The 17,960-nt window shown below is 37.3% G+C and overlaps 1 protein-coding gene across 1 annotated transcript in view; it reads left to right on the forward strand.

Moving 5' to 3' along the window:
* The window catches only part of ADGRG6 (adhesion G protein-coupled receptor G6), a 147,844-nt gene extending 137,343 nt beyond the window's left edge, over positions 1–10,501 (forward strand). Inside the window, 4 exon segments of the mRNA XM_017896413.1 lie at positions 1,622–1,723; positions 2,374–2,526; positions 5,167–5,212; positions 7,580–10,501. Of these exon segments, the coding sequence (XP_017751902.1) occupies positions 1,622–1,723; positions 2,374–2,526; positions 5,167–5,212; positions 7,580–7,625 (347 nt within the window). The 3' untranslated portion in view covers positions 7,626–10,501.
* The last annotated feature ends 7,459 nt before the right edge of the window (positions 10,502–17,960 follow it).

Raw genomic sequence — 17,960 nt, forward strand, 5'->3', positions numbered from 1 at the left:
GTGACTAAAGGTTAAAATTAAAAAAAATAAATAACCGTTGCTGAGGGCCTCTCTGAGGAGTTAACAGCTGGTCTGAGACCAGAATGATAGGTAGGAAGGTGTTATGGAAAGATCTGGGAGAAGAGCGTTCAGCATGATATTGGGCTGGAATGAGCTGGACACATTGAGAATTAAAGGGATGTGTGTGTATTTGAAGGTCATGATTGTGAGAACTTCTGTTCAGAACATCCGGGATGTGAGATGCTGCGAAGTGAAGATACAGCCCAATGATGTCCTATGAGCAATATATGTTGAAATCCTGGTGGGGGTTAGGGGAGAGAAAGGGCAGAACCAAATATAAAAATCAGTATGTGGTGCTTATATTTTAGAAGTGTTAGTACCCCAAGTGGCAGTGTAACCATAGAACAGGTGGAAACCCGGGACCTAGTCATGGACATGTAAACCTTTTTAGAGTAAAGCAGAAGAATCTACTAAAGAGACCAAGAAGGAATCTCCAGCAAATTAGGAAGAAAACTGGGAGAAAATGACCTCGAGAATGAAGGGCTGTTTGATTGTGTTGAGTGCTGCTGAGAGGTCTAGTAAAGTGGTCATGGGAAGCTCAGCAATATTGGAGTCGCCATCATTCTTACAAGAGTGGTCATAGTGGGGTCACTGATGTGAATAGCAATCTGTTTGGACTGGGTGGAGATGAGAAACTGTCAGAAAAAGTGGAGGCAGCACAAGTTAACCATTTCAAGAAGTTTTATTGGAAAAAGGAATAAAGATATTGAAGCTGGAAGAAAATTGGAGGTTAAGGGAAGAATTTTTTGTTTGTTCTTTAAAAAAGTGTTTTAACAGTATGGTTGTAAGTTAATGGCTATAACCAAGTATAGAGGAATAGAGAGAAAGATTGATGGCACCTCAAAGAGAGGGTTAAAATGCAGAAGCAAATGCCATGAAAAGTTAAAAGGGATTGACTTCTAAGATACAAATGACACAGATTTTGATAAGCACAAGAAGTGACTATAAATATGAAGACTATCTCTCATTGTGGAAATATTTCTGTATTAAAATTTTGAAAGGCTAAAGTAGGCCAGGGGGAGCCACATGATTTTGCTGATTTGGTGCCATGTTTCACCTGCAAAAATACCACTTTTCTATGGCCCAAGCTAATATACTATGAATATAACTGTAATATACATATGTAAAATAGCTCAGAATACACAAATTGAAACAGATGACGAGCTTATGTGTGTTTTCCATTTTCTATTTTGTTAAAATATGTATGGAAAGTTTTAACATAATTTTAGGACAAATATATGGGAAATACTAAATACTTCTAGAATTGAATGTTGCTTATTTCAGCTTGGCTTTTAGGTTAAGTCATAATGAATGCTGAACAGAACAGGCAAAGACAGAATCAGATCCCTGTGGTTATTCTAGTTTTATCAGAGCCTTTATGTTCTCTTCTAAGGGATTAAAGTGTCTGCTACATACTGTAAGATTCATTTCCTTAAGATCTTTGTTTCTTAGTGACTTTGATGTAAAAAATTTAAAATTAAAATGAATCCATGTATTTTATAAGATTTCTCTTTAAAGATGTGTCAGTTGGCTTAAATATTTATATTTTCTTTTGTCACAGGCTTATTTATATTCATCTTCCACTGTGCTATGAAGGAGAACGTTCAGAAACAGTGGCGGCGGCATCTCTGCTGTGGTAGATTTCGGTTAGCAGATAACTCAGGTAAAGGATTGATTAAATTTTACATCTAAAAGTAGATGGGAAAGTTTGTCATTCAGTCTTCCATTGTCAGAGCAACCCAGTCCCAGTGGTAGCAAGCTGTTGAATTGGAGCATGTGAAGATGCCTAGTTGGAATCATAGAATATCAGGGCTGGAAGAGATCTGAGAACTTTGGGCCCAACCCTTCTATTCTGCAGAGGGGAAGCATGAGTTAAATGAGTTCCCGGAGGTTTGATGTCTAATTTAACAACCCATATACCCAGAGCTTCCACTATGCAAGACTCACCTTTCCACATTTTAAGACCCCAATTACATTATTAGGCAAATCGATTTTCTCAGTATTAAAAAAAAAAAAAAACTGAAAAAAATCTACTTTGTCTTTTTTCTTTATCTTTCTTTTTCTTTTTACTGTCAGTGGTTACTTCTCCTCCTTGGTATATTGAAAGTGAGATTATAAATAGTACATATACAAGGTCAAAGTAAGAAATTATCAATTTCCTCTTATTGTTTACATGTCAGTCTCCTCTCTGAGCCATTGCCAGCATATCAGAAAATCAGATGCTCCAGATAAATAATGCAGTGATGATTTTTTTCAGAGCAGTTCATATTCCTTGTAAAGCAGATTGATACAGTGGTGTCATTTTTCTTTCAGATTGGAGTAAGACAGCTACCAATATCATCAAGAAAAGTTCTGATAATCTAGGAAAATCTTTGTCTTCAAGCTCCATTGGTTCCAACTTAACCTATCTTACATCCAAATCTAAATCCAGCTCTACCACCTATTTCAAAAAGAATAGCCACACTGGTGAGTCTAAAGATGGCCTCAAGTTTAGTTCCCATCACATTTTCATTGCAAAACTGGCATATCATGAAGATTGATGAATCACAGTGCCTGAGAGGGTGCATCTTTTAGATTTACGAAAATAAAAGTGTTTGAAGACATCACCAAACACTTTTATGAATATTTTGTCCTTTTAAAAATTTTGTAACCCAAACTCTAGCTATATAACCATAATAATTCACTCTGTATATTATTGTGACTTCGTTTGATTCAAAAACTTGATTATCTTTAAAATTATGGCATTTTATAAAATTAAAAATTGAATTACAGGTTATTTCAGCATAGTATGATAGTTACTGGACAAGTTGTCATGGGAACAGGAAGAAACAATATCTAGGATGTACATTTTATTTAAGAGTTAATTCCTTAACTATTGCAAATGTTATTGATGACTGCCCTTTAAATTGCTGATTACATATGAAAAGAACATAATATTTGGACAGTGATACAGGGCTATAAGAATCACTATCTTTCATAATATCCTGTTTTTTCACAATATTTACAATTACTGCACATTCTGACACTGAACATGCATGTGAAAAATCCTGACGACACCATGGAAATAAAGAATATTTTAAGCCAGGTGCTATGACACATGCCTGGAGTCCCAGCTGCTCTGTAGGCCAAGATGGGGGGATTGCTTGTGCCCTGGAGTTCAGGCTGCAGTGAGATATGATTGAGCCACTGCACCACAGCCTGGGCCACATAGCAAGACCCCATCTCAAAAAAATAGTACTATTTTGCAGCACTTGATAGTGAATGATGTGAAAATGTGTAACCTTTTCATATTTTCAAAGGGAAATAATAGAATTGCTGCTTTTAAATTAAACCCCTGGCAGACAGCTGTCACCATTTAAAACAGAGCACTTTCCTAATTAAAGATAATTCTAAAAGGATAATGGAAATAACTTTTTAATTTTTAATTTGTTTAGCTATTAAACATGAGCAGAGGTGAATGGCACAAAGAAGATTAATACTTGACTTTTTGCAAATAGGGTAAGGTGTGTGATGCGTCTGTAATTATTCATATTGCAAATACTTGAATTACAGATGACCCTGGTGTACATTTGAATCCTTATACATGTCCCTGTTTGCACCATCTTCTATGTCTTGCCACTGGAGTGGCCACTGCCTGGGATTCATGATAGTACTATGGAAAAAGTGTTGAGTGTTTAGAGAGTTCGTTAATTCCAAAATTAATTAAAAATCCAAGAACTTGGAGCAACTTAGGACAGCAGTTCTTAAAGCTTCTTGGAGTCTAGGACATTTGGGGGGAAATTGAATGAAGGCTATTGATTCTCTTCCAGAAAAAAAGGTACAGATTTTGAATCATCTTCACAATTTTGCATACAATTAAAGAAGTTTGTGTACCTCTGCTTAAGAATACCTGTGTAAAGAAATTGATGGCAGGTGTATAGTCTAAGATAGATTATTCTACTTATTTGGTGGTTCCTTGGCACAAAATATCTTTTGCTTATAATGAATTTTTTTCACTTTATTTAACCATACTTAAAATTTGATACTGATTTTGCCTCCCCTTCTGAAATACAAATACTTAATGCCTTATCAGTTATGAATAAATAGGAATTAAACCAATCAAATTGCTTTCCTCTTAAACAGCTGAAAATAGCTGGCCTGAAGAAATGTCGCTCTTAAAAGAGGAAAGAAGATAACAAGGCAGTTAGTTTGGACCATGAGGCATTTTGAAAATATTAAGGAAAGAAAGGGCTATAGGATTCGGGGAAAAACAGACTAGAAGATAAAAGAAGAAATGCAGAGATGGAGGTCCAAAGGCAGACTTTACTATTTTAAAATATTGTGTGTTCTTCATTTTATTTCATCTGTTGTTTTATTTTATTTTATTTTATTTTATTTTATTTTTATTTTATTTATTTTTTGAGACAGGGTCTCCCTCTGTTTACCAGGCTGGAGTGCAATGGCACACTCACGGTAGAGGCTTACTGCAGCCTCTGCCTCCTGGGTTCAAGCAATCCTCATACCTCAGCCTCCCGAGTAGCTGGAAATACAAGTGTGCACCACCACACCTGTCTAATTTTTGTATTTTTGTAGAGATGAGCTTTCATCATTTTGCCCAGGCTAGTCTCAAACTCCTGGGCTCAAGGAATTTTCCTGCCTCAGCCTCCCAGAGTCCTGGGATTACAGACGTGAGCCACCACACTCAGCCTTTTTTTAAATTATTATTATTATACTTTAAGTTCTAGGGTACATGTGCACAATGTGCAGGTTTGTTACATATGTATACATGAGCCATGTTGGTGTGCTGCACCCATGATCTCATCATTTGCATTAGAATGCATTAATGTTCTTGTTTCCCTTAACAAAAAACCCTTGGGGCTAAATGGGTTCTTGACAACTAGGATGAGAATATAGTTAGTTATATGGCATTACTTCAATAGGATAATAAATCCTGGTTTACAGTCAACTGACTTTACATAGGCTTTGGCTACCCAGCCAGTTCTCAGTGGGACAGTTAGCATCCTGGGGATCACTCAGGGTGTGGAAAACATCACTGCATATCATCATGGATATCTAGTTGGTTCATTTCTTGGAATTGATCTAGATATTCATATGTTTATGGTATAGATAATGTCTCCTATGAGCATTCCTTCAACAAAAGTGGATCATTCAGGTAAACTTTCATTACTTTTTTGAATGCATGAATTTTTTGCAAGATAATAAGAGAATATTTGCATGGATTAAGCTAAGATTCTTGCTGCATCAGCAAAATGGCTTGTTCTTTTCAGCTAGCACAATGACATTCCTGCACTGAACTGAAATTTCTGAAATTTTGAATGATAGTGTGTGCTGTGCTGGCTCTTCTCTGCATGGGGTATCTGCAAGCCGCTCCTTCTAGGAAATGTACCATGGTCTGTAGTGAGTGGATCACACATTATGTAAAATAATGACAAAAAGCAGTACTTGAGAAAAGATTTGTTGTAGAAGGCATGAAATGCTTTATTTTTCCACTGCTCGTATGGATTTCTGGATATGTCATGGTACATTCATAGAAGTCATATAAGTGAAATTGTCAATTCCAAGCCTGCTTTGTGAGAATTGTTATCTTCTTGAAATTTTAGCATAGGTCAAATAATAGTTCATATCCCTAGCCCCTGGTTTTCAGATTTGCGACTATAATCAAAGTTTTTATTACCCATAATGTAACATCTAACCAGAAGAGTGGGAATAGCATGTATAAAAATACAGCCCTCATTCAGAATTTTGCTTTATTAAACTGTGAAGACCCACTAAATTGGATCACATTGTTGAAATGAGGCTGTTCAAAATCTCTAAAAGTACATGCCACTGGAAGTTACAAAGGAAGCAGAGTGACTATATCCTTGTTATCTCTGAGGATATGTGGTTTTCTAAAAACACCGAACACTAATTATTCATTATTGATATATGAGTCAATAGAAAAATCCCCACTAGAAAACCAATGGCTAGTGAATATATGAACTGAAAGGAAGCTCAGAATCAATCAGCTTGCTGAGAGCCTAATGGGGAGGGGCCTTTTGTCATGACTCCTTGAGCCTTTTCCTCACCAATATTGGAAAATGCTTCAGTTGTTCCACCATGCTTCAGTTTGTCCATTCTTTCCATGAACCATCTATTCTTTTCTCTGGCATCCTTTAGTGTAGGTTGAGTATCCCATTTCCCTTTTTAGCCCTCATCGTGTTTAGTGTCTGCTTCAACACAAGATAATAGTTGAGCAATTTGAATAGTTTCCAGAGACAACAGATATCATGATGATAATGGTTTTTACCAATTATTGATGGATTTTAAATGTTTTGTCACATACTGAGTCCAGCATACTCAAAATGTAAAAAGCCTTGGAGTGAAGATTCCAGTTTCGGAGCCATGATTTCTAAAAGTTTTCAGGATAGAGTTTTGCCTCTTCCACAATGTACAGAGAAGGTACATAGATCTGAATACTTTATAAAAGTTCATATCTTCTTTATCAGTGTAAAATTTCTATAATTTGGTTAATTTGAGGGTAGAATTTTTCCGTAAAGTGTATTTGGAGAGGGAGGTACTTAAGAGATATTTGTAGGATACATGAAGACAACCATACGTGTTTATAGATAATAGAGTGTAAATGAGTTTCAGAGCACTCTGAGTCAATTTTAGAAAGCTTTTCTGTATAAGGAAATAACATTTAAATATATGATACTGAAAATTTTAGAAAAAAATATTTAGCAGTCCTTTGTTTACTTATCAGTTGCTATAATAGTGCTGTTAGCAATAACATCGTTCTGAAACTATAAGAAAATTAATACAAATAAATCATTTTCTATTAAAATATTTCTGGTAATAACTTTGATTGCTATAATTAAAAAATAATTCATAAGAAGTACCCTTTTTGCTATATTCCAATCGTTTATCCAACTAAAAACCTCAGGAAAATACGTTCAAAGTAGCCTTTCATATTTATTTTCATTTGCTTTTATTCTCCAAAATCCTATAAATTTAATTTTGTAAAATTTTTTATTATTAAAAGTGTCAAACATATATAAAAAGTAGAGAGAATCCTATTATAAATCCCTTTGTACCCAGCAATTTATAGCCAGTTATACACCCCTACCCATTTTTCCTTTCCTATATTTTTTGAAAACATATCTTAGATATAATTTCTTCCACAAATATTTCAGCACATTCTAATTCCTTGAAATTTTGTACATCTTTCAAGCCATAGTGCATGTATTTTTGAAGTGGTTTTCCAAATATTTTTTCATTGGCTCTGCTACATGCAAGAATATTTCTTACAATAAGCCACAGTAAAAATTACTAGAAGGCAAGTTGACACTCAGTGACTATCAGGAGTATTCTTAGAAGAAGAAAAACGTGGAAGTTTAGTGTTGCCCATTACCTAATCTAAGAAAGAATTGGAGCTTTATTTTCTTTTGTTCTTCTTTAATGTGCAAAACGGAGTATACAGTATGGTGTAGGCATGCCACCAGCTCATCCTGAACCTAATTTCTTGTATCGTTTCTTGCAGACAATGCTTCCATGGACAAGTCCTTGTCAAAACTGGCCCATGCTGATGAAGATCAGACATCAATCATCCCTGTCCATCAGGTCATTGATAAGGTCAAGGGTTATTGCAATGCTCATTCAGACAACTTCTATAAAAATATTATCATGTCAGACACCTTCAGCCACAGCACAAAGTTTTAATGTCTTTAATGTAACAAAAAGAAATCAGTCTGCAGAAATGTGAAGATTTCCAAGCAGTGAAAACTGCAACTAGCAATGTAAACGTGCTGTTACCTAGGTAACTGCATATATATAAGGAATGTATTTTGTTAAGAAGGCTTTTGTGAAATTCATAATTTTTCTTTTTAATATATTTCTTCCATGGAAGAGTTGTCATCATCACTAAAACTTCAGTACTGAGAGCAACATGACTCAGTAGCCACAGAAGCTATGGTTTTTAAAATGTATAATTGAATTAGAGTAATCATAATTCAGGGGAGACATTCAAATTAGAGACAAGGGAGAAGCAACACTGAGGAAGACCCTAGATAGAGCTCGTTTTAGTCCACCTAGTCATTATATCTGGATGTACCCATTTTCTGCGTCTTCTTTCTCAACAATAAAATATGTAACTATTTTGAATGCCCACAAATCCCATTCCAGTGTTACTTTCCGTGAATGCAGTACCATGTTCTCATTTTCAATGACATTTCAACCACAGGCAGAAAAGATTGTTTACTGCTTGACCCAAAGATTAAAAAGGATTTTTTAAATTATTTTAAATATTATGCCTTCAGAACCATAACATGCTTAAGAAAGTTTTCCCAAAATATTGACCTAGTTAAATGAGGCTATATGAATTTCTAATATTTTACTTATTCTATTCAAGGCATAGGGCCAAAGCATTAAGTATAATTTAATCCCATACATTCGAGTTAAGTTTAGTGTTGATGTTCCATCAATGTGGACCTCCCAGGAGTTGTTTAAGAATGAATCTCTTACACCTCTACTTTTGCCCCTCTACTGTATATTAAGCCCATAGGCTTGGGGGAGGAAGGAGAATTTCCATTAGGCAAGCTGTATGCAGTGGAATTTTCCTTTTAGGAGACACACAATTGAGACTCTCTGGTTCTGTCCTTGCTTTGGAGACTTTAAGACATTTCCTAACACACAAATGAAAGCCTCGTATTTCCCCATTGAGAGTTTTGTTCCAAGGAATATGAAGTGAGACATATGGGTGAGTCATAATAATCAACATAATTTATAAACAGCTGTGTCTGCAATAGCTAGTCTAAAAACTACTTGTGTGTCAGTCCTCTGGTTATAGTATATAAGAGCCTAAGGAGGTCTGGCAAGATAAATGGTGTATTATTTATGGATCGGCTGCTGCATAGGAGCCTTGCATGCTATTATGCAGCTTACCTAACTCTCAGACTATTCTGAGTAATGCTTGCTTGCTAATGAATGTATAGGAGACCACACCAGAATTGTTCTTAGATGATGGAATCCATGCAGTTTCTTAGAAATCGGTCTCAGTGCATGCTGTACTTTTTCACATTTGCTCTGGGTTATCTGGGAAGTATCAGGTTCTGGGAGGCAACAGCGTTAAGTGATAAGAAAAGGAGACATTCTGGCAAAGCCAGTCTGCTTAAACGCAAAGTCCAGAACCTGGAACCTAGAGGCCTTCCTCTCTGCCCAAAAAAAACAGGCAGTTTGCAGTCTGAGACATGGGAGAGCTTTCAGGCTACACAACAACCCTAGAGACCTCTCACCTTTTGCTGAGCTTCAATCAGGAAGCTATTTGCCCGGCTCCAGCAGATGATGAGATAATGAGGTAGCGGGTTTTTTATTACTGTTCCATTTTGCAACATCCTGCAACACCATCCTGGGGGACAAGAGCATTACCCAGCATGGCTTTCACAGGGGAGGGTTATATTCAGTAGAAAAGAATAGTAAATCTAAGGTCACTGAGATTCACTACAGCAGAGCCAAATCCTTTTCAATAGGCGTATATTAACAGGCTGCTTATTTTGGCAGAGGTTACAACATATAGATGAAAATGAATCTTAGTCACTGAATATTCATATACATTTCCCTCAATACCTTAGACATTTGTGGTAGATTTTAATTAGTTAGCTTTCTAACTAGTCAGATTTCTGCCCAAAGTTCTTAGTCAATAGTAATTAAGATATAGCTTCAAAAATGGCTTTGCTTTTGATTTCTACTCATATTCATATGGCTCCAGAAAATTTTTTTTTTCATATTTGACAATGTCAGCTCCACTTTAGAAATTTTCAATAACCAGATGAGAAAAAATTAAGAAATTGCTCAACAGAAACATTTGTAAATGGATTTGAAAGATTGAGCCAAATTCTGTCATCAGTTCTAAGCATGCAGTTCTCACCTCCATTTAGGCCCCTATCAGATGAGGGTCAGGAATTTAGCTGGGGAGCTTAAATTTAGTTCAGCCTACCTTTGCGAATAGCATCAATTCAGACTCTCTTTTCATTATGTTTTCTTTTCTTTTTCCCTGTTATTAAACTACATTGTGTTCGAGTCGTAGTCTAGGATCCTGAGATATTTTCCATTCTTGTCACCATTTACTTGCATTGTAAAGATTTTTGTCTATTGTTGGCATAGATTCTTTTGTACATATTTATTTATTTGTGTTTATACGTGTCAATTGGTTTCCTCTCTTAGCTTGATATTGCCTAGCTTTGTTGTTTTAATTAACTTTCTATTAGAGAGAGACTGTATATATTTTTTCTAAATACTTTGTGAAATCATTTTTGGTAGCAATATCTTTGAATATGATGAATAAAAGTGACTGTGAGTGCAAATAGAATTAGCAGTGAGAAGCTACTCTAGCTAATTTGCCATTTTACTTAAATGGAAAGTGTTTTTCAAATAAATACTTATGTTGCTCACATTCCAAGTTATTCAATTCCTTTATGAGTGAATGTTTTTACTTCTGACTCCTAAATAGGAAAAGATTATTCGACAGCTGGAAAATAACCTACCACCAATTAAGCTAGTGACATAGGGCTACTTTGCCAAAACACTTGGAATGAGTATGTTACACAGATCCAGTTCACTAAGGATTAATGTATTTTGAAGTTCTTAGAATTTCTTGGGATGACTGATTCAAAGCCAAGTTCTATAGCAGATTAAAAGTAATGCAGGTTTCCTTTGCGGAATGTCTTCAGTATCCTCAAAAGGGAACTGAGTCAGTAACCTGTAGAAGATAGGACCTGGGATATTTTTCTCACATTTATAGTTGCTATTTTTGTTGTGAGAGGCTTAATACGTTTTAGTGAACTTCACTTACTTGATGAGAACAGAACCTCCCCACTTCCTTTTACTGTGGATATTTAGGATAACATTTTTTCTGCAGTGAGCCAAAGCCCAATTTTACTTACTGCCCTACTCAGCAAAGTGTGTGCCCAGTGCAAAGTTGTGAGGTGTTTTGACGGTCACTGCTAAACCAGGTCTTCCAAGCCAATGTTCACAACTCCTGGCCAAGCATGTTAAGAAAATAGACAAGCAGTTGCTTAAGGCTCATCTACAGTGATTTTCAGGCGGGTTACTTCAGAAAGCTGGAGGGATAGAATTGGGGAACAAATGAAAAACACATATTTGATTTGCAGGCTGACCTGTGTTGGTAATATTTTTGAAATCTGGAGGAATTGGTCTTTATAAATTCAGTGTTTTGGAAGCACTTCTTGTTTCCAGTTGAATAACATTCCATTTCTCTCATATAAAAACATTGAATAGCTCTCTCCCTCCTCCACACCAAAATCCTTCTCCCCTTTCTTCCGTTCTCTCTCCCTTTTTCCTTCTGTCTTCATTTCAAGGAAGAATAGTTCTTTTTTTGCTTCCCTAGAGAGAAATAAGAATAAATGTGAAATTTTCAAGTGTTTGCATTTATATACTATATAGCCTGTTCCACCAAAAAAAAAAAAAAAAAAGTAAGAAAAGAAAAAAGGATGCTTTGTTACCATAGGCAGCTCCAACCTAAATTGAGTAATCTGAATTATATGGGGCGGGGGGGAGCAAAGCAGACACAGTGGCTAATGACTGTAATCCCAGCACTTTGGTTGGCCAAGGCAAGCGGAGGTCAGGAGTTCGAGACCAGCCTGGGCAACATGGTGAAACCCCATCTCTACTAAAAATACAAACATTAGCCAGGCATGTTGTTGCATGCCTGTAGTCCTGGCTACTTGGGAGGTTGAGGCAGTTGAATTGTTTGAACCTGGGAGGCGAAGGTTGCAGTAAGCTAAGATCGTGCCACTGCACTCCAACCTGGGCGATAGAGTGGGACTCCATCTCAAAAAAAACAAAAAGTTGTAAGTGTGTTTGGATGCCAGATGTTTATTTCCTATCTCATGGAATTTTCGCCACAGTTCTATGACACGTTGTTAGTTCACTCTTCCATTTGGGGAAACAGGTGATTAAGAACAGTAAGTAACCTGCCTGTGGCCACAGAGACAGTAAGAACGGGACTCACATCTAAGTCCATCTGACTCTGTTCATTCTTCTACATCAGCTTTTCTAGCTACCTCCTTCAAAGAACCTATAGCCTGGTGAAGGAAGAGAATCCAAGGCCAGGATAACTGCCCTGATATCCATTTGTCAGCAGCTTCTGGAGCTTCAGGCAAAAGCTCTGGACTAGCAATCCAGTAGCGATGATTTGGGCTTTCAAGTTCTGGTAGATTCTGATTGGCCTCTCCTGAAGGTTAGGAAAGATTCTAGACAAGGAGGTTGGAAAGCCCAAATAAATGGGTGGAAAAGAGTTGAGGCTGACTTGATTGCAGGGTGTGGAAAGGAGTTGCAGAGGGATGACAGTCATTGTGTGAATAACCCAAGTGACTGGCTAGGGAGGTTTTAACTTATCAGCAAGCACAAAAGAGGCATAAAGGCTTCTAGGCAATGAAGGAACCCCATCCCAGTTGGGTTTTAGGGCCATGACTGTGCTGGGATCATCAGAATGAAGAGGGGCTGAACTTGGAGAGAACAGTGAGGAGCCTTTTGGAAAAGTCAACAGAGCAACAAGGCAATTTGAGGAGTGGTGTCTGGGGATCACAGGTCTCAGAAGTGACAGCGTTGACAGAAGGCTTTCAAAGCAGCAGCCAGCCCATGCATTGGTACATCTACCTTGCCATATTCAGAAGAGCAGGGAACATCTTGGTTGTATCCAGTTGGCATGGGTTTAGAAGGGCCTGTGAAAGAAGCAAGCCTTCAAGAGACAAAGAAGCTGCTTATGTCAAAAAATGTGAGAAGGTAGAGAAGAGAGGATAAGTTATTTAAAAGAGTATAAACTTAAAGGACGGTGTCTTATGAAGTTTAATTTGTTCACTTGTTTTATGGAATACAATATTCGAAGGCAAAAGGAAAGGCATCCGAAGACAGTGAGGCAGTTGATACAGCAGGCTCCTAGAGGTGAGGGGAGAATGGATGAGAAACAGAAGAGGCCTATCTTCTTCTGAGATTGAAAAGCAGGCTATTAGATAAGACAAAGGTGCAGATATTGGGGAAAGCTTGTTGAGTTTCCTGATTTTTGTCAGTAAAATAATTAGAGGCTCATTTCATCTGCTGGTTATTGCAAGATAGAAAGTATTAGGATGGGGACCTGAGTAAAATTTAAAGGATTTGGAACAACCTCCCAGGGAATGCAAATCTCTGGCAAAATTAGATTAAATAAATAATGTTTGCCCTTAGGGTGGCCTTTACAAGGATAATCCCCAAATCATTTTATTAAAATATTTTTATTTGCTGTGTTTTGGAAAACCAATTTGTTTCAAGGTCTTAACTAAACACTTAATATTCTAAAGTCTCAAACCTTATTGGTCAAGGATGCATTTTAATCACTTGTAAATAAATGGACAATGAATAATTTCAGATACACTGTAAATCTTTTGAATCTTTTACATATTCTGTTTGACTTGACTTTTTTCATTCTGAATGACTGAAAATGATTTTTATAAATTCAGATGTCAATTAGAATAAAATATTTGATATTCTTTTTTTTTTTTTGCTTTTGTTTTTTATTGTTTTGTTTTGTTTTGTTTTGTTTTCTGAGACAGTCTCACTTTGTCTGAGTCAGGTGGCACAATACAACTCACTGTAGCCTCGATCTCCCAGACTCATGTAATCCTCCTGCCTCAGCCCCACAAAGTTCTGGGATTACAGGTGTGAGCCACCTCACTGGGCCTGATATACTCATAAATACATTTTAATATTGATACTTGTAGTATCCAGTTCACACTGCATGTGAAAATGACAAAATCAAAAGTTTAAATACCCTAGGAGCAAAAGAAAGACCTGTAGAACACAGGAACACTTTTCTGTTTCATTGTCCTAAGCCTCAATCAATCATGTATATTAAGTAACTTCAGCCCTTTTCTGGTTCTCAGGGGTTGCAAAATAAAGTACATAACCTTCCTAGGAAGAGTTCACTGGCCAAGAGAGGTGACAGTTCTTACACATTCAAAAGTATTTAAACTCAAAGAATAATTGGTTTATTTATAAAGATCTGAAATGTAGTCAGTGATACTCAAAAGCATTGTCTGCCATGGCACTTAACTGCAATAAATATTGCCTTAAATTTGACACCTTATATATATATATTGTGAGTGTGTTTAAATTTCATGTGCATGTGACTTTTCTACTGAATGATATTATTAAACTTCTGTGCATTGGGTTATGTTTATAGTCATCATTTTGATAAGCAGTAGCATATCGCTTAGCCATATAACAGGTGCTTGGTTAATGTTTATTGAATTAAATTGAAATGTGTAGTTGACCTGGTCCACTTGCATTGTATATTTTAGAAAAGTAGATGTCAAAGTACCTTGGATTTTAGTGGTTTGCAAGAACAAGGACTAGAAATAAAATGCAAAGAAAAACAATATTAGCCTTATGCTCTTCAAGCCCCTTTACCCCAGTTGCTCTGTATCACCCTATATGATGCAAGCAAATGGTTAAGAACAAAAAGCAGTTTGATAGTAACTGTCAATCTTAATGGTATTGTGCCCGGAATTTATTCCTTATGGTGGGTTCTTGGTCTCGCTGACTCCAAGAATGAAGCCGCAGACCCTCACAGTGAGTGTTAACATCTCTTAAAAATGGTGTGTCCAGAGTTTGTTCCTTCAGATGTTCACATGTGTCCAGAGTTTCTTGCTTCTAGTGGGTTCGTGGTCTCGCTGGCTTCAGGAGTGAAGCCACAGACCTTCACAGTGAGTGTTACAGTTCTTAAAGGTAGCACATCTGCAGTTGTTTGTTCCTCCCGGTGGGTTCATGGTCTCGCTGACTTCAGGAGTGAAGCCACAGACCCTCATCGTGAGTGTTACAGCTCATAAAGGTAGTGTGGACCCAAAGAGTGAGCAGCAGCAAGATTTATTGCGAAAAGTGAAAGAACAAAGCTTCCATAGCATGGAAGAGGACCCCAGCAGGTTGCTGCTGCTGGCTGCGGTGGCCAGCTTTTATTCCCTCTTTTGGCCCTGCCCACATCCTACCGATTGGTCCATTTTACAGAATGCTGATTAGTCCATTTTACAGATTGCTGATTGGTCCATTTTACAGAGTGCTGATTGGTGTGTTTACAATCCTTTAGCTAGACACAGAGTGCTGATTGGTGCATTTACAAAAGTCTCCAAGTCCCCACCCAACCCAGAAGCTCAGCTGGCTTCACCTTTCAGTATAAGGAAAGGAACTGGCTCAACTCAAGTCTGAGATGAATATGCAGAAAATCCTGCTTTTGAGCAATTGTCTTGGAAACTTTTATGGCTCAAACTGGCTTTAATATTAGAAATGTAATGTAAGAGCACAGAGGGACCTCACAGAGCCCAGCATCCAGGTGTGCAGCTGGACTTTGGGAGATCTAGGACCAAGGGATGATGGCTTTGGTCATCAAGCAATCATTTTCTTTGTGTTGCTGTTGTTGTTGTTGTTGTTTTAAAGGATGTTTTTAGTGCAGTTTTGGTACACAGCAAAATTGGGAAAGCAGCACAGAGATTTCCCATATATACGCTTCCACAACACATGCATACTCTTCATTATCAGCATCCCCCACCAGAGTAAAACATTTGTTATAACTGATGAACCTGCATTGACACTTCATTATGACCTAGAGTCCATAGTTTACATTAGGGTTCACTCTTGGTGCTGTACATTCTATGGGTTTGAACAAATATATAATGACATGTATCTACCATTAAAGTATCATACAGAAAGTTTTCAGAGCCCTAAAAACTTCTGTGCTATGTGTTCATTCATTCCTCCCCACTACCCCTTCCCCAGCAACCAGTGATCTTTGTATTATCTTTATAGTTTTACCTTTTCCAGAATGTCTCATAATTGGATTTGTACGGTAGGTAGAATTTTCAGATTGACTTCTTTCACTTAGTAATATGCATTTACATTTCCACCATGCCTTTTCATGACCTAATAGCTCATTTCTTTTTAGTGCCGAGTAATCTGTTGTCTGGATGTACCACAGTTTAGTTTCCACTCACCTACTGAAGGATGTATTAGTTGCTTCCAAGTTTTGGGAATTATGAATAAAGCCATCGTAAACATTGATGTGAAGGTTTTTGTATAGATGTAAGTTTTCAGTTCCTTTGGATAAATATCAAAGAGCCTGATTGCTGGCTTGTATGATGAATATGTCTTGTTTGGTAATAAACTGTCAAAATGCCTTCCAAAGTGGTGATGCTATCATTTTCATCTTTGCTCTTTTTTCCATATCTGCAGCAGACTGGCTTCCTTTCTACAGTATCATGCAGAGTATTTTCACTGCCCTAAAACTCTGTGCTCTGCCTATTCATCCCTCTCTCCTTCAGCCCCCAGGCAACCACTGATCTTTAGTTTCTGTTTCTTCAGAGCTACATATTATATGAGGTTTGATGTTACCATGGTATCATTTCTGGCCTCAATCCTAAACATAAACTTACAGCTCTGGTTCTCAATACCAAATAACCATTGTTTCAGTATCTCTTCATTTAAATTCTTGAGAAAGATCCATGATTAACTCAGCTTTAATCAGGTGTCTACACCTGGTCCAAGGACACTTGGTATGAATATGGCTGCTAGACCCACCCATTCAAAAGCAGCTGTGGAGGCAGGAAGGGGCAAAGTTGCTCATTCAGACAGGATATATAGACTGTGTTCAATTATGATAAATGATGCAAAAAAAAAGTGATTTATTAAAGAGTGTCAGTTAACTCACTGTGTCAGCTTGGGTCACCCAGAAAGTGGATGCCAAGGTGGACTTAGGAATTCCAGCTGTTTTTTAGGGATAGTGCCTGTGAAAGATAGCAGAAAAGGGAGCAGGAGTAGGCAAGGAAAGCCTATAAAAGGAGAGTAGGAAGGAGGAAGACAGGGTAGAAACAGCCTCAGACTGCAGTATAATTCTGAGGAAGTCCTGGCCAGTCCATCAAGGAGATGTAGCACAAAGATTTCTCATTGAGGAGTCCCATTCTGGTTGGAGATGACCTCCAGTTATTGACTGGAGGCCACGTCAGAATAGGATGTCCCCAGCTCTAAGCCTCCAGCAGACCTCAAAAGCACTGTATCTGGAAGCAGTAGCCTGACTCCACTCATTACAGCAAGTTTTCTGAAAGGTCCAAGTGGGATACCCCTGTGGCCACCCCCCATATTCAGGAAAATCCAGGATGGCTAGAGCCTGGCTTTTGAAGGCTGTGTAATCAGGAGCAATGCTAAGATTAACCTACTGGATGGCTTTGATCACCCTGGTGGATTGGCTACCGAGTGCTTCCAGATACAGGCATGGAAAACACAATTCCAGTGAGTAATATCTTCAGCCAGTGATTTACAAAGAAAATGAGTTTTAAGAATAAAAAGTGAAGTTTGGAGATTAACTGTGAATTTTAATTATCCATATTTTCCTCTATCAGTTTTACTATGTAAAATCAAGAGATGGTTTAGAAACTATGCTGAATTGTGTAATTAACATGACCTTGAAGAAGGCATTTAAAATATTTTCATCCTCATTTGATAATCAGTTTCCTCTAATGGTTGTTAGCTTGTTGAGAGAATAATTGTAATTTGGCTAACAAAAATCCAATATTTGTTAGAATTGCTCTGTGTGAACCTCTGTTAAATCTTTTTTTTTTTCTTTCTGGTTAATTTGTTGCAATTGAAGAAAATCTGAAGTCCCAGTCAGCTGTTAGCCTGGGTTCTATTACTGTCTAGCAGTTTCTGACATGAGAAAATCATGTTACATCATGCCATAAGTAAGGTTATTAAGCTGTGATACTGTTAACTAGTAAGGAAAAGAAGAACTAACAGAGACCTCAAAATAACATCACATATCTACAACCATCTGATCTTCGACAAACCTAACAAAACAAGCAATGGGGAAAGGACTGCCTATTTAATAAATG

Source organism: Rhinopithecus bieti, unplaced genomic scaffold (genome assembly GCF_001698545.2).
Source record: "Rhinopithecus bieti isolate Rb0 unplaced genomic scaffold, ASM169854v2 scaffold_28542, whole genome shotgun sequence".
Classification (NCBI taxonomy): domain Eukaryota; kingdom Metazoa; phylum Chordata; class Mammalia; order Primates; family Cercopithecidae; genus Rhinopithecus; species Rhinopithecus bieti.